The 21,445-nt window shown below is 38.4% G+C and overlaps 1 protein-coding gene across 1 annotated transcript in view; it reads right to left on the bottom strand.

Annotated features, from left to right (window-relative positions):
* The window catches only part of PIGU (phosphatidylinositol glycan anchor biosynthesis class U), an 89,562-nt gene that overhangs the window by 47,571 nt on the left and 20,546 nt on the right, over positions 1 to 21,445 (bottom strand). Inside the window, exons 3-6 of the mRNA XM_014831472.3 lie at positions 16,862 to 16,921; positions 15,923 to 15,985; positions 9,792 to 9,901; positions 7,481 to 7,581 (exon numbers count right to left, since the gene is read on the bottom strand). Of these exons, the coding sequence (XP_014686958.1) occupies positions 7,481 to 7,581; positions 9,792 to 9,901; positions 15,923 to 15,985; positions 16,862 to 16,921 (334 nt within the window). The remainder of the gene's footprint in view (positions 1 to 7,480; positions 7,582 to 9,791; positions 9,902 to 15,922; positions 15,986 to 16,861; positions 16,922 to 21,445) is intronic.

Below are 21,445 nucleotides of genomic sequence, written 5' to 3' on the forward strand. Positions count from 1 at the left end.
AAGAGAACTTCTCATTCTAACCTTCTCCTAGTCGTCCCCAGACGGCTCAGGGAGACCCCATCAATCCTGAGGGATCTTTTAAAAAGGAGGATACTATTGAGAGTGACAAGCAGCACCACCATTTACTGAGCACTTAGTACATGACCCTACACCATGCTAAGTGTTTTACATGCACCATCTCATCCATTCTTTATATTCACCCTATGCAGCAGGGACTGTTTCAATCCTCACGTTACAGATAAGGAAACTGAGGCCCAGAACAGTTACGTGACTTGCTCAAGGTGATACAGCCAGGAAATGGTGGAGCCGGGATTAGCTACCAGATCTGTCTGACATCAGAGCAGCCTGAGCTCTTAATCACTCTGGACTGCCTCTGATAGTACTGGGATCCTTCTTTTTCCATGGGAAGCAAGTCCTGTCACTCAGGCCTCTTGTGATGGAAGAAGAGGAGTTGGAAGGGTCCTTAGGTGGCAAAACTCAAAAATTCCTACTCTGGGACATCTCATTGTTGACAAATGCCAACAGTGAATAAGCAGGAGTACCTATTAACATCTGTTTGTTTTCCTTTTTAAAGCCTAATGAAGACTACTTCACAGGGATGGAATATTTTAATTAGCTCACTGAAAGGCAGAGTACCCCTTAACCAAAGCACCAACCTTTGAAGTGAAACCCAAGCTGCCCCACTAAACTAACATCAACCCTGCTCACAGACCTGTGTTTCCTGGCCAACACCCCAACAAGGACATCACAATACAATGGCCTGGGCCTTGTCCTGGCATGCAGCTCTCAGTGTGTCCCAGGTAACCCTGGGCTGCCACAGAGGAAGCCAAGGGAGAGTAAGTAGAAGGAGTCAAGGGGACAAAGCAAACAAAGCCACTCCCTCCTGTGGGGCACCTGCTCCATGGAAGTCTGGGGAGAGAGTTGCCAAGTTTACTTCCGCTGTCCCTATCTTTTTATTAAGCAAGTTAATTTATTTTTAATTATGTGCTCATTGAAGAAAATTTGGGAAAAAAACAAATATGAAAAGGAAACATGGGGCTGGCCCAGTGGCACAGCGGTTAAGTGCGCACGTTCCACTTCAGTGGCCCGGGGTTCACGGGTTCGGATCCCGGATGCAGTCATGGCACTGCTTAGCAAGCCATGCTGTGGTAGGCGTCCCACATATAAAGTAGAGGAAGATGGGCACGGATGTTAGCTCAGGGCCAGTCTTCCTCAGCAAAAAGAGGAGGATTGGCAGCAGATGTTAGCTCAGGGCTAATCTTCCTCAAAAAGAAAAAAAAAATCAAAAAGGAAAGAAAAATCACTCACGAACTTACTCTACAGAAACAAGTATTACTCTTTTGGAATCTATTTTCTATCTAATTTTACTGTTTTAACATAGTTCAGACTACATTTTATTAAAATATACAATTTTGTATTCTGCTTTACAAATGTATTCTCACATAATTTACAATTATTTTTAAACATCATGTGCATGGGTAAACTGTATTTTATTTAACGACATGGGCAAACCATGTTTTACTTAGCCATTCCTCTCTCTATTTTGAAGTATTTTCCCATTTTTCTAGTCATTATAATAATCCTGCAATTAATGACTTTGCACCATAAAGTTTTGTCTGTATTTCTGCATTACTTTAGGATGAGTTCTCAAAAGTAGAATTAATCAAAAGTACAAACATTTTAAGACTACTGCCAAACTGCTTCCCAAGAGGACTGTACTCATTGACAAGTCAACTTGCCATGGGGGGAATACCTATTTGATAGAACCTTTGCCAGCACTGAGAATTATCTTCTAAAATCTTTGCCAATCTGACAGGGGGGAAAAAAAACCACTTCTTTGTTATTTCAGTTTGCTTTTCTTTAATGATTATCTATGTAGTTGAATATTTTTTCATATATTTTAGTCATTTATATTCCTTCCTTTGTGAATTCTCCCGTTTTCTTCTTTAAATAAAAAGTGAATTATTCCCTTATTAATTTTATTAAATATCTAATTATGTGGTACAAATGTCAAACGTAGAAATAGGACTTGCAGATTTCATAACTGAACTAACTTTACTGTATACACTATTAGTAGGGATTACTAATACACTCCAAGAGTTAGAGTGGTTCAGAGACCTAACTAAAACAGAATTATTCAAATATTTTAATAGATTAGAAATGTAATTTGTGATGGTCTCTATTTACAGGTGTCAACAATGAAACATAACTTACATGTCCAGCAAAAGTGAAAGCCTGGGACCCCATGACAAATATACCTGAGGAATGGAAGTGGAGGTGGGGCAAGGTGATGAAAGACTTACTTCTCATTTTATATGTTTGAATTTCTTTTATTCTTACCAAGTACTTGAACTACTCCTAAAATTAAGAAAAATTAAATTTAGATTTAAAGAAACTGACAAATATGTGACCAATGTCATACATGATTCACATGAAATAAGTGATAAGAGTTCAACAAAATTGTGTGTATAACATTACAAAAACGTCTATGAATTTATTCGACAGAAATCTAGAATAATATAATAATAAAAACATTTGCCCTGTGGAACCAAAAACAACGTAGCTGCAAAAGAGATACACGTAACTTCTTTATATGTTTTTCCCCTAAACAAAACCTCTCCATTGATTAAAGGATTGTACAAAAGATGTTTTTAAAATGGCACACTTCGTTTTGGTGTGAGATGCCTACTGCACACACCTTCAGAGGCCATGTCTTCAGTCTTTCTATCTTTGTGCTCAGCCATTTTAAAGGTGACATTTCCAAAGGCCAATGCTCATAGTTCCTCTGCCAGGCTGCAGTATATATTCCTTTATTTTAATAGACACCTTGATAAATCGGTCTACCTGAGCCTGCTACTCTGGAAATACAGACTGAGGCAGGGAGTATTCTCAGACGGCAAAGAGTCTTTACTATTTCAGAGTTGTTTCTGATGAAATGATCACAATCTTCAGAAAAAGACAATTCGGTTTATGCAATACCTAGTCATTTTAAGTAACCTGATAATAAGTTAAGCTAAAGGGTCTACAGAAAGACCACCCACAGCCACTCTAAGAGAAACAACGTCTAATGAAGACCTAAATCATTCCCATGTGCCACTCTAAACTGTAAGTAAAAGGTTCTATGTACAACTTTTGATTCTTTATTTCCCGAGTGTGCAAACTATTCAGCAACAATTTAGGGAAATAAGAACTTTCATACAACTTCTTACGGGAGTACAAATTGGTAAAACGCTTAAAGGCAATTTAGCAAAAAATTTCAGTAATCTTAAAGAAGGTGCACACCCAGTGTCACAATAATTCTATTTCTAGGACTTTACTGTAAGAAAATAACTGGGGGCCGGCCCCGTGGCCAAGTGGTTAAGTTCACGCACTCCGCTGCAGCGGCCCAGGGTTTCACTGGTTTGGATCCTGGGCGCGGACGTGGCACCACTCATCAGGCCATGGTGAGGCGGTGTCCCACATGCCACAGCTAGAAGGACCCACAACTAAAATATACAACTATGTACTGGGGGGATTTGGGGAGAAAAAGCAGAAAAAATAAAATGAAGATTGGCAACCATTGTTAGCTCAGGTGCCAATCTTTAAAAACAAAAAAAGAAAAGAAAAAAGAAAACTGAACATGGGTGCGAAAATTACTGTATATTACAAAATTAATTGTAGTATTATTTTAATAGCTTAAAACTGGAAAATTACCTAAATATTTAATAGTAGAAGTTGGTTAAAGAACTTCTCTACATTCATCCATACAACAGAATAGTATGTAACCATTTAAAATGACAGACTAGGGGCCGGCCTGGTGGCGTAGTGGTTGAGTTCACATGTTCCACTTCAGCGGCCTAGGGTTCACAGGTTCGGATCCCAGGCATGGACCCAGCACCGCTCATCAAGCAACACTGTGGCAGCATCCCACGTAACACAGAGGAAGATTGGTATAGATGTTAGCTCAGCAACAATCTTCCTCAAGCAAAAAGAGGAAGATAGGCAACAGATGTTAGCCCAGGGCCAATCTTCCTCACAAAAAAAATAAAAAATAAAATAAAATGACAAACTAGATGTTTACTGATATATGTGGTAGACTGTATTATTGGCCCCAATTCTCCACCCCTTCCTATGTCTACACCCTTTGCCATGTAACTTCGCAGTACCCTCCCATTGTGGACAGGATGGAAGTCTCCACCCCTGGCCTCAGCCATGTGTTATGTTTTGATCAATGGGATTCTAGGACATGTGATGCAACCAGAAACTTCAAAAGCGCATGCCTGATTGGGCTTACTCAGAGTTGTACCTCTGCCATCGCTATGAGAAGAACATGGCTAAATTCGTCTCCTGGTCCAGGAGGATGACAGACTTGTGGAAAGGAGCCCACCCTAGATTAGCCAACTCCTGCCAGCCACTGTTGCATGAATGAGCCCCAATAAAACCAACAAGCTGCCTAGCCACCTAGATCAGCTGACTTACATAAGCCAAGTAAATGTTTATTGTTCTTTTAAGCCTCTAAGTTTTGGAGTGGTTTGTTAAATAACATTTTTGTGGCAATAGTTATTGACACAATATTTAAAAGTCTGAAAGAAAAATGGGGGGGGGCAATCTGGAAATACATACCCCAAATGCTAATAAACTTCCAGTTAAAAATGGTAGATTAATCACATGTGTATCATCTCTTCCTCCAAAACCTCACTAAAATGACAATAAAGGAATAAAACTGGTCTTAAACCACAAAGAACAGGACAGGAGATTATAGCAAAATAAATTTTAACACAATAGTAGAAACATAAAGCAGATGGAAGAGGGGTAAACGACTTAGCAATACGGAAGAAATTACAGCTCAATGGCCTACAGAAAGGAATACCCATAAAAATCAGGCCAACTCACCACAAAGAACTTCTGAGAAATTTAGCACCTTGAAGGCATCGGGTACCATGGAAGGTGGGGGTAAGGTACAGAGATGAAAAGCAAGCTGCAAGTTTGTATTCAGACCAGTCAGAACCTCAGGTCTCATCTCAACTATGTGCAGCCAGGTGACTACCCCTGGATACCCCATCCTTACAACTTTCTACTCCATCCCCAGAGATTACAGTTTTGAAGAAAATTAAAGAGGCACAGGTCTAGGGGATACTAAGCCCAGTAATGGGCTGAAGAAAAGTGTGAGCTGAAAAGTAATGAGATTAAATAAATGTTAGTGCCTCACTCTTAAATAACAGACAGCCAAGGATCAGCACAAATAAGAGAAAAATCTTCCCATATAAAAGATAGAGCCCAAAACAAACAGGAAAAAAAAAGCGGGGGGGAACCAGGAAGATAAAGAGACTATGCTTAGAACAGATGGAAACTGAAAAAAAATACTCAGAGTAATAAGAAAGGACATTGTGGTAATAAAATAATAATAGGATGTATCAAAGAAACAACTGGAGACCCAGAAAGAACTTAAAAATATAATATAAAAATAAAAAATTCAGGGGCCAGCCCAGTGGCACAGCAGTTAAGTGCACACGTTCCGCTGTGGCAGCCTGGGGTTCACTGGTTCAGATCCCGGGTGCGGACATGGCACCACTTGGCAAGCCATGCTGTGGTATGCATCCCACATAAAAGGTGGAGGAAGATGGGCATGGATGTTAGCTCAGGACCAGGCTTCCTCGGCAGAAGGAGGAGGATTGGCAGCAGATGTTAGCTCAGGGCTAATCTTCCCCAAAAAAATAAAAATAAAGAAAACAAAAATAAAAAATTCAATGAAAGGGTTGGAAGATAAAAACAATGAAATATTCCAGAAAAAGTAAGTAAAAAAGATGGAAAAATAAATAGAAAATAAAATATGCAAATTAGATCAATCAAGAAAGTCCAATATCTAATGTATGTCCCAAACAAGAAGACAGAGAAAAGAGAATTTGAAAAATAGTACAGAAACACTTTCCAGAACTAAAGGACTCTAGTCTCTCTATTAAAAGCCCCTACCGGGGATGGCCCCGTGGCCGAGTGGTTAAGTTCGTGCGCTCCGCTGCAGGCGGCCCAGTGTTTCGTTGGTTCGAATCCTGGGCGTGGACATGGCACTGCTCATCAAACCACGCTGAGGCAGCGTCCCACATACCACAACTAGAAGGACCCACAACGAAGAATATACAACTATGTACCGGGGGCCTTTGGGAAGAAAAAGGGAAAAAATAAAATCTTCAAAAAAAAAAAAAAAAAAAGCGCCTACCAAGTGTCCAGCATAATGAATGAAAAAAAGACTCAGGTCAAGACACAGCATCACAAAATTTCAAAACACTGAGGATAAAAAAATCCTAAATCTTTCAGAAAGAAAAATTAGGTTACACATAATGGCATCAAACTGCTCAATAGCAACCAGGATGCTAGCAGACAGTGAAGCACTGCCTTCAAAATTCTGAAGAAAAAGTTTTTCCAGTCTAGAATTATATACCTTGCCCCAACTATTAATTTGGTGCTAAACGGGAACAAAGACTTTTTTCAGACCTGGAATGACTCATAATACATATCTCATACACTCTTTCTTAGAAAACTACTAAAGTAAGTACTTTAGCAAAACAGAGGAAAGAAATGAATAAAGGAGAGAAGGAACCCTTTCAACACAGGAGAATTATAAACGGAAGTCCCAGCATGACAGCTTTGCACCAGGCCCAGACAACAACCAGCACAGACTGGGGCAGGAAGGAGGATGCGTGAGGGAGGTCTCCAGAAAAATAATGGAACTGATAGACTATTTGATGAATTTAAGCATTTGTTAAAAACTATTGTTAGGCAACTGACAGATCTACAGCAGAGCAACTGGGGGAAAATACTGGTTGGTACAAAGCCTAAGAAAAAAACCAAACAAGCAAAATAAAAAAGACAATTATTAACCCTGGGAGAAATAAAAGGTTGTAGAAGAAAGAAAAAGTAATCATAGTTGCTACTTTGCCCAGTAGTGAATAATACATATATAGTGTCATAAAATATAGGTACTGACCACTGATTTAATCAAAACCGTGACTTGACTTCTCTAGGAAACTTGGGTAAAGGGAAGTGAAGATATGGGTACAAAAGAGCTAAATCTTTATCTCCCGTAATGGAAATGCAATAGATAATGTCTAAAATGTATAATTCATGAAATAGCAATATCAAGTCTTATTTAGAAATATGTAAATAAATACTAGCAAAAGCCAGAAAGTAGTTCTTTTGGAGAAGTTGAACGAGGGCTGGGAAGACAGAGGCAGAAGGCTGCCATTCTCACTATAAGCCTTTGTTTGTTTGTTTGTTTGTTTGAACTATATTAATAGTGACTCTCTGAGTGGTAGAATTTCAGGATGTTTTAATTAGTTTTTTTCTCTTGTCTTAGCTAAATTTCCTATAATAAACATTTTCTACTGTAATTTTAAAAAATGTTTTTAAGTGTTACATTGGTTTTTTAAAAAATCTACAGCATAAAGTTTTACAAAACCCTACACAAATCAGGGACTGCGTTTTGTACCTTCCTTTGGGGCCTTACCTTTTATCGTAGTCAAAATGAAGAAAGCAATGAGGGTGTTGTTGATGGCACAGGTAGACTTGGCAACACAAGACAAGACCGTGTAGGGATTTAAGAGATAGCTGGGGAAAAACACACATATTTGTTATTAGTAATCCTGGTCAAAGGACCAGGGAGTCCAGGCCACCACAGTCAGGAAGTTCAAGAGATTTACTAGAAGCATACTCAAGGGAAGCCAACTTCTTAGAAATGAGTTCTCCTAAATAAAAGAGAATGGAGTTGGGTTGAGGCCAATGAGTAAAAGACACTGAACATTCACTGCCTACTCTGTGCTATGCGTTTCATGAAAAACTGTCGTATTTAATCATCACAGAGATCCTGTAAACTAGCAATAACATGATTCCCGTTCTGCAGATGAGGAAACTGCGACTCACTGGTTAAGGAACTTGCCAAGGTTTCACAAGTTAATAAATACATCCCAAATCAGGCTTTTCTGGCTTTAAAACCAATGTTCTTTCTACTACTAGAGACTTCAAAAATGATGAAAATTCTACCAATTCCCACAGAGTCATATATTTTAAGAATGGCTACAGTTGGCTCTGAAAACCAGGAAAGTGCTTTTTCCTCAATCAGGTTTCTAAACTCTGACAGAGGCTACTCCCATTCGAGAGGTCAGAGTAGCTTAGGTTTAGCCCTTTTGGTAGTCAAGCTGCATCTACCATGCCAGACCCCAAGGACAGAATAAGTACCTGCTGAATTCAACAAGTTAGCTGCCATAGAACTTCACAGGACATCTTGAACTTCCACTGGGAATGAATGAAGCTGAAACACCTAGTCTTTTCCTCAAGTAGGAAGGAATTGACTGAGAAAATGAATTTGAAATGCTAAGTAGGAAAATCTTATATAGTCATAATGGATTATTATTTGTATTTATTTCTATCCTGCTTCCACAAAAGATGTGAGGCAGCTCAAATGAGAACAGATGAAAAATAACAGCAGAACAAAAAGAGAAATAAAGAATCTAGACCAGGGAAAACATAAATAAAAGGAAAAACTAAAGGCCACAGAAAGAAGACCAAATGGATCTTCCACAGCATTGTTATAATCAGCTTCAAATCTGGCTCTGAGTTTCCTGGCAGTCAAAGTGAAAAGGGAAACCAGTTACATAATTCTGATTATCAGATAGGAAGAAATATACCAGTGTCTCAGGGAGAGATTATAATTATTATTCACAAAGAAAGACCTTAAATTCAATACCTCCCAGGGCTGTAAGATTAGCAGTTCTAAAGCCAAAGGCCCAGAAATTGTTGGTGTTTTCTTTTCAGCAATTACAGAAAGGCTTGTTACACAACCCTTTAAAGAAATGGCTGCTGCTATTACAAAACTACCCCCAAGAGACATATGAGTCCATAAGGGATTCATAATGTTGCTAACCCTCTGGTTCTATTATTTCCACCAATATTTCTGAAATACATAGATAGGAACTGATACTTCAAAATTGTTTGGTGAGGGGGGAAAAAAGCCATTTGTAAATAGCAGGTGTTATTCAAGAAGCAGCTGCATAGCCACCTATCTGGAATACTGAATGGGAGATTCACACACAAGGCAGAGGGTTGAATAAACTGTCCTCATAAGCCTCCTTCTAATTCTGAAGTTCTAAAGTCATGTTTTTCCACAAGGAAACTTGTCTGTCCTGTTTACTGCGTATCCCTAGAAATTAGTATATTATTAATATTTAATGACTATTAGTTGACCAAATAATTATTTACATTTACCTATCTGAGGAATACAAACAGGAATAACCTGAAAGAATTAAACTTACTGGCAGCACTGAGTATTCATAGGGAATTTTTTCATAGAGCCTCAACAAGTTTCAATCTCCCATACTGGTCACCTAGCTAGGATGGGTCTGTTTGGCACTTTAGTTTCTGAACCACAAAGGGGGGACTAAATCATACATAAAACATAGGAGCTGCTTGAAAGAACAGCCACATAAAGATCAGAATTTTATTCAATCCATATATCACAACTGAAGAACTTCTTTTTAGAAACGCTGGTTACAAGTAGGCTGGAGCCCAGATCAGCATCGAGGGAAAAAGCCTTTGTGAAGGGCTGATTGTGCATGTCCCTGTGTGGGGCTTTGTCCCAACAGAAACAGAATGGCTCTGTCTCTTTTGCTGGCCAGAACCCCAGTTGTGCAACAGAACTACAGCAAATACTTGATGACTAAGACTGCAAATCTCCAAAAATACAACAAACAACATGAGAAAGTCTCATCAGATTTTCCTCGCATTCGCTGGCACTGAGCCCTGTTTTGTCAGAGAATACTTACAACAGGGCCACTTTCAGAGGGATGTAACGCATTTCCATAGGGGTTCGGATGAGTTCGGCCACATCTGGGGCATACTGGTCTAGCTCTAGGAGGAGTTTCTGCTTTTTAAACTGGAAAAAAATGACAAAACACATGAAACAAATTACTTCCCATTGCTTTTAGAATGAAGACAAAAGTCCTGCCAAGGCCCACGTGGCCCGACCTGGCCTGGCCCCACCTTTCCCAGCTCATCTCACACCCACTCTCCTCACTTCTCACTTTCTGGGTTCGAGCGCTACAAACATGCCACGTCCCTCCTGCTCCCAGGACTTTGCGTCTAACCTGAAACAACCTCTTCTCTTTCCCTTGTTAACTCCCATATAGTCTTTAGATCTCAGTTACATTATCACTTCCCAGGAAGGCACACTCAGCCCCCACCCCTCCCCTGGGTAAAGTCTCCCCATAATATACATTCTTTCACAGCACTGTCCACAATTACAACTTTTTAACTTATTTATGTGACTAATACTTGTCTTCCTCACTAGACTATGACTTCCATGAGGGCAGGGACCATGTTATTTGCTGATACCTGGCACAGTGAGCAAACAATAAATATTTGCTGGATAAGTGGCAAAGTTCTTAGTCATTTTGAAGAGTTATCATCAGGGGCCTAAGGACTCCAAAGTTCAATCAGCAAAGTGAAATATTTTCATGCAAAGTAGAATGATCCCCTGAATGTCATAGTACCCTGGGTTCTCTTCTGAGCTCTCTTGTTTCAAGCTTTTGACTTCCACAGAGGAAGTGGGCAATGGGCATGATAAGAAGGAAGGGGAGAGCTGGGTATGGCTGGACAGCTGGACAGTTAAGAGGGAGTGAGATGGGGTGGAAAGCTCTTGCCTTCCCCTGATTTGTCCTAACAAGTTCATGGGTGCGTTCCAGAATGAAAAAACGTTAGGCAATCCTATAAGCAAACATGGGTCAGAATATAGATGGGAAAAGCTTCTGAACCCAAAATGGGTAGCCCTGCTTATTTAATGATCAGAGAATCTTATTTAGACAGTATAAAATCAACACTGTGCCCTATTATAAAACAGAGTAATTCGGGGAAACCAAAGTAGCAAGTGCTTAACTATTTGTGTGTGATTAAAGATTTAATGATGAAAAAAGCAGATGACAACAGAACATATAGTGCATTGCACTATTTACATAAAGTTAAAAGCAAGCAAAATAATATTATATGTAATTTAGGGATATTTACAAATGTAGTAAAAGTTAAGGTCATGTGTGGGAATGATAAGCTGGTGAGAGGGGGAACAAGGAGATGAAACTGTCAGAGAGGCAACTATATGTGGAATGTTTTATTTTTTAAGCTGAAATAGGTCCACAGTATGTATTATTCTTTATATATTTTTGCATGTCTTAGGTATTGCAGAATTTTAAAAAAATTTTAATTAAAAAAAAATTTTTAAAGAACCATCTTTCAGTTTCAAAGAAAATCAAGGAGTCATCACCAGAATACAGGTAACCCCAGATTTCTTGTATAGGTTTAGGTAGAGGCTTAATCAGAAAAGCTGAACAAACTTCAAAAACCTCCCTTTGAGCATCTCTGAGAGTCCAAGTGGTGGGAATTATCATCAGTGAGATTTATGCTGCCATTCACAGCTGGGATTGTTTAATTAAAAGGACAAAGTATAAACTAAGGTGCTTTTATCAGAGAGAAGGGGGCTAGCTCAGCAAACAAAGCACTTAGTGAGGACAGCTGCAGCAGCGGTAGAAGCATGGAGGCCCCACTAGCTAAGGGGTCTGGAGGGTGAGATCCACAAAGAAGGCTGCTAAAAGGAAACAGGGAGTTCATCCCCGAGCAGCCAGAGAGACAGGTGGGAATGCAGACTCAATCCCCAGGCTGGCAGCCAGCCAGCCGGACTACAGTAAGAGACGGAGGCAGCTAAAGAGGGATGTGTAGACCCTGGGTAAAGGTGACACTGTGCCAGCAGTGAAAGAAAAGTACTTCCTCATAACCTCAATCTTCCAAAATACTTTAAATCAGAAAGATTTTATGAAAGGAGTGTCTCCAGGAGAGAAGGACAGTCAGGGCAACAATCTTGATTCTCTGCTACCTCTCTTTTTGTCTCCCCTAATCTCACCAGCACAGCTGCCATAATGCCCGGCCTCACCACTGACTCAGCTCCCCTAAGCATAGGCAAAATCCCTTTAAAAATTCCCACTGCATCCAGTTAGAGACAGGAAAGTGGCTAAAAATCTGAGGAAAATTAAACACACGCAGGCACACATCAAGAAAATATTAGAAGTATAAAAATAAATGAGGATAAGGAGTACAACTTAAAATCCAAAGATAAGTATTTCTAGATATATTCAGCAGCCTTGACAATGATGAGATTTAAAGCCATCACAGGAGAGCTTAAAAGTGACTTAAAGGGTAATTACTTGGATGTTACCTTTGTGATCGTTAATCAGCTTGTACACAGATGCTTATATGCTTTTCCATGTGTGCTATATTTCAGTAGAAATTTTTGAATTAAAAAAAGTCTCTGGAGTGGAGTTTTCCCTCCCTTTTATCCACCCCCCGCCCCCCATGCAGCCCTTTCCTTATCCCTTGCAAGATTTGGTTTTTCAAGGACATAATTCTCCTACTTCAAATAAAGAGCTTTTTCTAATCACTGAAATTGTGTCTACACCCATTTGCATCCTCAAAACCTATGGTGCCAGGGTGAGGGTGGAGGGGGTGAACACTCCCCCACCTCCGCATCTCCAACTGTTAGCCTCAGCACTTGCCAAATTCAGGAGCCTATCCTCCAAATTCATAAACCTCTAATCACATTAAGGGGATACAGGTTTTTATCACTCCCAGTCAAACTACCTGCAGCTTTACAAGACGAATTCTGAATCCAAATAGGAAGCACAATCTCAGATAAGGACAGACTAGACTTGGTTGCTTTTGTCAAGTGAGGTACAGGTAAAATGTCCTGAGAATCAACAGGTCAAAATCAATCAGCATTCATATTCCACAGGCTAAGACCTGGAGAGGAGGTGGGGATGCAGTCTCCTCTCTCTGCACCATAGTTTTCCAGGATGTATTTGCATGTAGACACACTTTCACTACCAGGGATGAAAAATCTCAAATGCCAGCAAGACTGACATGCTTCCAGACTATATGATATGGGCCCATTCTGACAAAGTGGGAAAGATTCTGAGGAAGATCTGCTGATATTCTATTTAAATCAATAGTGGTATATTAGCATCATCAAAATTTGCCATTTAGAAAGAGTTAGTTTTTGACACAGTGTAAATAAAACTCTTATTCTGACCAAGAAACCTTAGGTTCCAATAGGCTGAATTCTGAGGATGGGAAAACAAAACTATGCCAAATTTTAATTCAGTCTTAACAGAATTCAGTGATAACAGAATATTTTGGTATGCTAAAAAACAGAGTATTGACAACAGCTCATTTGGTTTTCTCTCGCTCTTTGTCACACAAAGAATAAAACAAAAATCTCTATGTTTCCATATAAACTCAGAAATAACTAAGAAATGAATTAAAATGATTGGTGCTGTAAATTAAAGGTATCTCTCCTATTGACACTGAAGCCTCACTTTGTTAGGAAACGAACTGAAACCTAGCTGCATTGCGCCCTCATAAGCTTCCCCCACCATTAACAGTTGTTTTAACTGGAGTATATTTGTGATGTTTTTATGACAGTTGAACAGAAAAAAAAAATAGAGTACACACGAGGTTAGCATCTTTAATCAACTTTCATTAAAACACATTTCAGTTTTAAATCTTGGTCGAGAAGATCTGGCTGCTTGTGTTCTTAACGAAAGCTACCAATCCCCCCTTAGATATTCACATATGCCATGTATATATACACCCACATATATGTACACCCCCACACACGCACACACACACATTAGTGGGTATAGACATGGATCTGTTTTTTCCTCCAGTGTTTTATATTGAAAAATTTCAAACTACAGAGAAGTTAAAAGAACAATTCAATAAAACACCTAGATCCATCAATTGTTAACATTTTGCCACATTTTCTTTATCTCTACACACATACACAAACATGCACACTTTTCATTCTGAGCCATTTAAAAGTAAGCTGCAGATATCATAAAAATCACCCCAAAATATTTTAGCATGCAACTTCAAAGAACAAAGATTGCGGTTTACATATACAATCTATCTTGGAGAAGAAAATAACCAATGCTAATTTATCTCTGAATTCCTTTGTTTATGAATCTCATGCCCAGTTATTTCATCTCTGGCCTTCTAGGGAATCCTGTTAAAGCATTTCACCTCAGCCCCTAAAATTCTCTTTTCTTTTCTCTTTCAGCTTTCTTGAAATATAATTGACATATAACATTGTGTAAGTTGAAAGTGTACAATGTGACGATTTGATATACATATATATTGCAAAATGGTTACCACAATAAGGTTAGTTAATGCATCCATCACCTTACATAATTATCTTTTGTGCGTGTGTATGGTGAGAGCATTTACAATCTACTCTCTCAGCAACTTTCAAAGACACAATACAATATTATTAACTAGAGTCACTATGCTGTATATTAGATCGCTAGAACTTACTCATCTTAATAATTGGAAGTTTGTACCCTTGACCAACATCTCCCCATTTCCCCCACCCCCGGCCCCCGGCAATAATCAATCTACTCTGTGTCTCTATGAATTTGACTTTTTTAGAGTCCACATATAAGTTAGATCCTGCAGTATTTGTTTCTCTCTATCTGACTTATTTCACTACGCATAATGCCCTCAAGGTTCATCTTGTCACAAATGCTGCATTAGTTTAAGATGTATACTCCCTGGTCTTAGCAATACTAAATCTCTAAAATGTAGTTTTTAATCCTTTAGGGGATGAATCAAGGACTCTTTGAGCACTGATAACAACCATGGACTACTTGGAAAAAATGACATATGCACATACACATACAATTTTCTATACCATTTCAAGTTTTTATAGACCTGTTAAGGCTATAAATGGACCCCAAGCTAGTAACCCTCAGTCTAGATATTTTAAAAATCCTTTGGAGGTCTAAAATTCTAGAATTCACCTTTGTTTGAATTCAGCTTTATTTGTTACTGATGACCAGTGCCACAGAATGGCAGACTGCTATTTCTGGTTCTATTACTTGGTAACAGACGTGAAAATGAACTACAAACAGATAACATGAATAGGATGCAGCCTTCTCTCACCCCAGTCTAAATCCTCTCAGTGGCTCCCAGCCAGTCAAGTAGGACTGCAGCCAATTTTTTAAATAACATGGATAGTACACATGGTTAATCTATTAACTCTCTCAGAACCCAGGAAAATGAGAATGGCCCCACTATACAATTCCCTTTGGCTATTACGTATGGATTAAAACTAAAGTTTACATCAATACTTTCAACAGGCATTTAATACATGCCAAATTTTCCAGAGTGCTCTCTGCAGGGAAAACAGAAACTACATTAGGAATCCAATTTTACTTCGGATAGGCATAACACAGTGAGTTAAAAGCTGTATTCTTTTCCCTTTGGAAAGAAAACTAGTGAAAGGAATGGAAGATTTTTAAGGGTGCTCATTAATATAGGTGTAGTTCAACGCCATTTGTTCTAGAAAGCCTGAACTTGCACAGTGAGTGGATATCAAGCTACATAGATTAAGCTGATCTTTTGCGTGTGTGTGTGAGGAAGATTGGCCCTGAGCTAACATCTGTTGCCAATCTTCCTCCTTTGTTTTTATTCCCCAAAGCCACAGTACATTGTTGTCTATCCTAGTTGCAAGTTATTCTGGTTCTTCTATGCGGGATGCTGCCATAGCATGGCCTGACAAATGGTGTGTAGGCCTGGGCCCAGGAACCCTGGGCAGCCAAAGCAGAGCACATGAACTTAACCACTTGGCCATGGGGCCAGCCCCTAAGCTGACCTTTCTGTATCTATTAGTAAAGCTGTCTTGCAGGTTTGGGTTTGGCCATTCCAGGGCTGGCTGAACAAGCCAGAAGTTTCACTCCCACTTCTTAGTATTTTAAAACAGTTGGATACTTAAGTCATGACCTTTGATTCTTTGTAACAACAGAGACCAGCAGGCTACCAAATTCCATCAGTTTTGTCCCACCCACTGGCTACTCACCACAACTTTATTGAAGTCCTGAATTGCAAAATACAGGGCAATGGCAGTGAGTGCATCAGTTATCTGTCAAGAGAAAGAGAAACAACAGGAAATGAAATGAACCCAATTAGTGTAGGAGTAATGGAATGCTGCCAGGGCCTGAAGTTTTTGGATGGTGACAGACTATCCAGTACTAAACTCTTACAGTCAGGCAGAACCTCAACCCTCACTTTGACTACCCAAAGATAAAGCCTTTTCAGGGAGGTCTGACTGGAAAACCCTGAGGATTAGGATTCATCTAGATTTACACCAGTTCGTCGTTCCACATCTGTTCTGTAAATTGCAGGTTACTTAAGTTTTCTGTAAAATGGGAATAATACTCACTGCTTTGGAGGCCCGACATATGTCAAGTGCCTCGCACACAGTAAATCCTCAATAAACAGCAGCCATTATAATTATTAAGGAAGGCCTCAGTGGACCTCCTACTTGACCTAGATTATGAACCCTAGATTATGCAAGTGTTTCAAATTACTACGTCCTCAAAACAGCCCTGTCATCTCAATTTTGAAGGTTCTTGCCCCTGAAAGTCTCATCAGGCCCAAGTCCTCTTCACAGAATCTCTTGGCAGAATGCTTAGAAAATTCAGGATGCCCTCTACACTGGCACCACAATTAAAGTCACTCATAGAATCCTGGAGCTAGAAAATTCAACACTACACAGTCTATACATCAAAACTTAAAAAGTATAAGGAACTGGAGCTGCTCAGATGTCAGAGACTACTCCTCACACTTCTATAATGCTATCACAGTTCCATGAATTCAAATTAAAGATAAGTTTTTGCTTTTATAGTCTGAGAAACTCCTGAGCGTCTAAAATAGATTTTATTCTTAAAAACAAAAAGATAAAAGACTGTAACATTAAAAATATATACATATTGATTTTATGTGGGAGGTTACTTACCATAAATACCAATTCCGCATAGTCAATCAGGAAATGAAAGAGGTATATTATTAATGGAGTCTGTGGGAAAAAAGGGAAACAAACAAATTAAGTTAAATCTTATCATCACCAGTTCCCAGATGAGGGATGGAGAGGAGGCTAGTCCGTTAGCAAAAGTCTCTTTCTTTCCTAGAATACCATTCTCTGCTAGTTGGACAGGGTATGTAGGAGGGAGAATAATTTAGTATCGCTGGATCACTTTGTTTCACTGCACTATCTGCTGAATTAAGTAAACAGAATAAACAAAATCAGATATGCATTAAATATCTGTTGAAGAACCGTTAACGCACTCAAGGTCTGAGATGAATTTTAGTCCTATGACAGACATAATAGTCAAGGGGAACTCCATAGTGGACCAAGATTGCTGAACTCATAAAATAAACTGGGAAATGTTTCCCCTTCTTCTGTTTTCTGAGACATTTTATACGATGAATGTCATTTCTTCCTCAAAGAGTTGGGAAAATTCATTCACTGTGAAGCCCTCTCAGCCTGGGTTTTCTTTGAGAGAAGATTTTTTATTACAGATTCAATTTCTTTCACTATTCAGATTTGCTATTTTTTCTTTGCCAGTTTAGGTAAGTTGTGGTTTTCTAGAAATTTATTCATTTCCTATAAAGTTTCAAATTTTTTAGCACAAATTTGTTTATAATATTTTATTTTTTAGTGTCTGTAGGAACTATAGTGATGTTCCCTTTCATTCCCAATATTGGTAATTTGTACCTTCCCTTTTTTTATCTTGACAAATTTTGCCAGAGATTTCTTAATTTTATTACTCTTTCAAAGAACCAACTTTGAGCTTTGCTGATTATTATACTTTTGTTTTCTTTTTTTTTAAGATTTTACTTTTTTCCCTTTTTCTCCCCAAAGCCCCTCAGTACATAGTTGTATATTCTTTGTTGTGGGTCCTTCTAGTTGTGGCATGTGGGACGCTGCCTCAGCGTGGTTTGATGAGCAGTGCCAAGTCCGCGCCCAGGATTCGAACCAAGGAAACACTGGGCTGCCTGCAGCGGAGCGCACGAACCTAACCACTCGGCCACGGGGCCAGCCCCTATACTTTTGTTTTCTATTTCATTAATTTCTGAACTTTACAATACAATATACAATTCTTCTTTCAACCTTTTCTGGGGATAATTGTTTTTTCTTTTTCTAATCATACCTAAATCAGTGATTTTCAGACTTTCTTCTTTCCAAATATATTCACTTAAGACAATTATTTTTCCTCTGAGTATGGTTTTAGCTGCATCACACAAGTTTTGATATGTTGTTTCTTCAAAATCACTCAGTTCATTTTATTTATTTATTTATTTATTTATTTATTTATTCTTTGAGGAAGATTAGCCCTGAGCTAACTACTGCCAGTCCTCTTCTTTTTGCTGAGGAAGACTGGCCCTGAGCTAACATCTGTGCCCATCTTCCTCTACTTTCTATGTGGGACGCTACCACAGCATGGCGTGCCAAGCGGTGCCATGTCAGCACCCGCGATCCGAACTGGTGAACCCCGGGCTGCTGAGAAGTGGAACGTGTGAACTTAACCACTGCACCACCAGGCCGGACCCCATCAGGATCAAGATATTACATTTCCACTGAGATTTCTTCTTTAATTAAGACTACTTTAAAATGTAGTGTTTAATTTCCAATTATTTGTAAGTTTTCTTTTTATTTTTTCTATTTATTTGTAAATTTTTATTTATTTGTAAGTTTTATTTCTGTAATTTATTTCTAGCTTAACTCTACTGTGGTCATAGAAAATACTTGGTATGATTTCAATCATTTAAAATGTGGGGAGACATGGGGCCGGCCCTATGGCCAAGTGGTTAAGTTCGCACACTCTGCTGTGGCGGCCCAGGGTTTCACTTGTTCGGATCCTGTGTGCAGACATGGCACCACTCATCAGGCCACGCTGAGGCAGCATCCCACATGTCACAACTAGAAGGACCCACAACTAAAAATATACAAAATGTACTGGGGGCCTTTGGGGAGAAAAAGGAAAAATAAAATCTTTAAAAAAATAAAAAACAAAATAAAATGTGTTGAGACCTGCTTTATGGGCCATGATATGGTCAGTTTTGGTAAATGCTCCATGTACACTTAAAAAGAATGTGCATACTACAACAACATGGATGGACCTTGAGGGTATTATGTTGAGTGAAATAAGCCAGACAGAGAAAGACGACCTCTGTATGACTCCACTCATAGGTGGTAGTTAACATATAGACAAAGAGAACTGATCGGTGGTTACCAGGGGAAAGTGGGGGGGTGGGGGGAGGGCACAAAGGGTGAAGTGGTGCACCTACAACATGACTAATAATAATGTACAACTGTAATTTCACAAGGTTGTTAACTATCATAATCTTAATTAAAAAAAAGAATGTGCATACTAACATTTACAGGTGTAACATTCTATATATGACATTTACATTAAGTATGTTAATGATTTATTCAAATCTATACCCTTATTGATTTTTTGGTCTGTTAGTTGTATCAGTGACTGAAAACAGTTTGTTAAAAACCTCCCTCTATGACTATGGATTTGTCTCTTTTTCCTTTTAGTTATCTCATTTTGGCTTTATATATTTTAAAGCTATGTAGTTAGATGCATTTATATGTAGAATTACTATATCTTCACAGTTAATTGATGTATTATCATCATAAAATAATCTTCTTTACCTCAAGTAAAATTTGTTACCTTAAAGTCTTCTTTACCTATTGTTAGTATAGCTACACCAGCTTCTTTGGATTAATGTTTGCATGATATATCTTTTCCTATATTTTTTCTTTCTACTTTTTTTGTGTTCTTGTATGTAAGATGTGTTTCTTTTTTTTTTTTAAAGATTTTATTTTTTCCTTTCTCCCCTAAGCCCCGGTACATAGTTGTATATTCTTCGTTGTGGGTCCTTTTAGTTGTGGTAAGTGGGACGCTGCCTCAGCGTGGTTTGATGAGCAGTCCCATGTCCGCGCCCAGGATTCGAACCAACGAAACACTGGGCCGCCTGCAGCGGAGGGCGGGAACTTAAGCACTCGGCCACAGGGCCAGCCCCCGGTAAGATGTGTTTCTTAAAAGCAACGTATAATTATTTTTCTTTAACCCACTCTGACAATTGCTATCTTTTATTTGGATTTTTAGTCTATTTACAGTTAATATAATTACTGACACATTTGTGTTTAAGTTTATGATCTTACTATTTCACTTTACATTTGTCCATTTTCTCTATACTATATTCTCTCCCTTCTTGCTTGATTCTGCATTATTTTTTATTATTCCATTTTCCCCTCTATTAGCTTGTTGGTTATACATTTAGCTACTATTTTTTAGTAATTAACTTACAGATTATGACACACATCTTTGACTTCAGAGTATAATAAAAATGATTACTTTTACCACTTTCTAGACAACATAAGGACCTTTGAGCACTAACTCCATATAGCTACTCCCAGCCTTTTCTGTTATTGTTGTTATAGCTTTAATTATACATATATTTTAAATCCACAAGACATTATCATTATTGTTTTATATAGTCAATATTTATTTAGATTTACCCATTTATTTACCTTTTTCACTGTTATTTATTCCTTCCTATATTCCATGACATTGTGGAGGATCATAATCCTTCTGCCTTTTGTATTTTTTTAAATGCAAGTCTGCTGGCAGCAAATTCAATTTTTATTTGCCTGGAAATGTCTTTATTTTGGCTTCAATTCTGAGAGATATTTTCACTTAGTATAGAATTCTGTGTTGGCAGATGTTTTCTTTCTGGGTTCCGCCATTTTTGTTGAAAAGTTAGTTTCCATCTTACAGTTCTTCAAAGATAATTACCCCCTTTTAGCTGTTTTTAATCTATCTTTGGTTTTGAGAAGTTTTCTTATGATGTACGTTTTTCTTTTTTCTTTTTTTTTAAAGCTTTTATTTATTTTTTGCTGAGGAAGATTCTCCTTGAGCTAACATCCATGCCAATCTTCCTCTATTTTTCAGTATGTGGGCCACCAGCACAGCATGTCCGCTAACAGAGCCATATAGGTCTACACCTGGGAAGTGAACCCAGGCCACTGAAGTGGAGCATGCTGAACTTAACCACTAGGCCACCAGGGGTGGCCTCTGTATGTTTTTCTTTGAATTTATCCTGCTTGGGTTTATAGAGTTTCTTGAATTGTAATATTTCATAAATTTTGAAAAAAATTTCAGCCACAAATCTCTTCAAATATTGTTTTTGCCTCATTATGTCTCTTCTCCCATTCTGGAACTCCATGTATATGTATGTTAAACCTTTTTATTGTATCTCATAGATCTCTTAATTTTTTCTATGTTTTCTATCCTTTTCTCTCCAAGCTGCAGTCTGGATATTTTCTACAGACCTATCTTCCAGATCATTAATCCTCTCTTTAGCATTGTGTAGTCTGCTGTTAAACCTGTCTATCTCATTCTTAATTTGTTATTATGTTTTCTAGTTCTAGAATTTCTATTTGATTCATTTTTACATATTCCAGTTCCCTGGTGAAATTCTCTATATTGTCACCTATCTTTTTTAACATATTAATCATTGTTCAGTT

Source organism: Equus asinus, chromosome 15 (genome assembly GCF_041296235.1).
Source record: "Equus asinus isolate D_3611 breed Donkey chromosome 15, EquAss-T2T_v2, whole genome shotgun sequence".
In the NCBI taxonomy this organism is placed as follows: domain Eukaryota; kingdom Metazoa; phylum Chordata; class Mammalia; order Perissodactyla; family Equidae; genus Equus; species Equus asinus.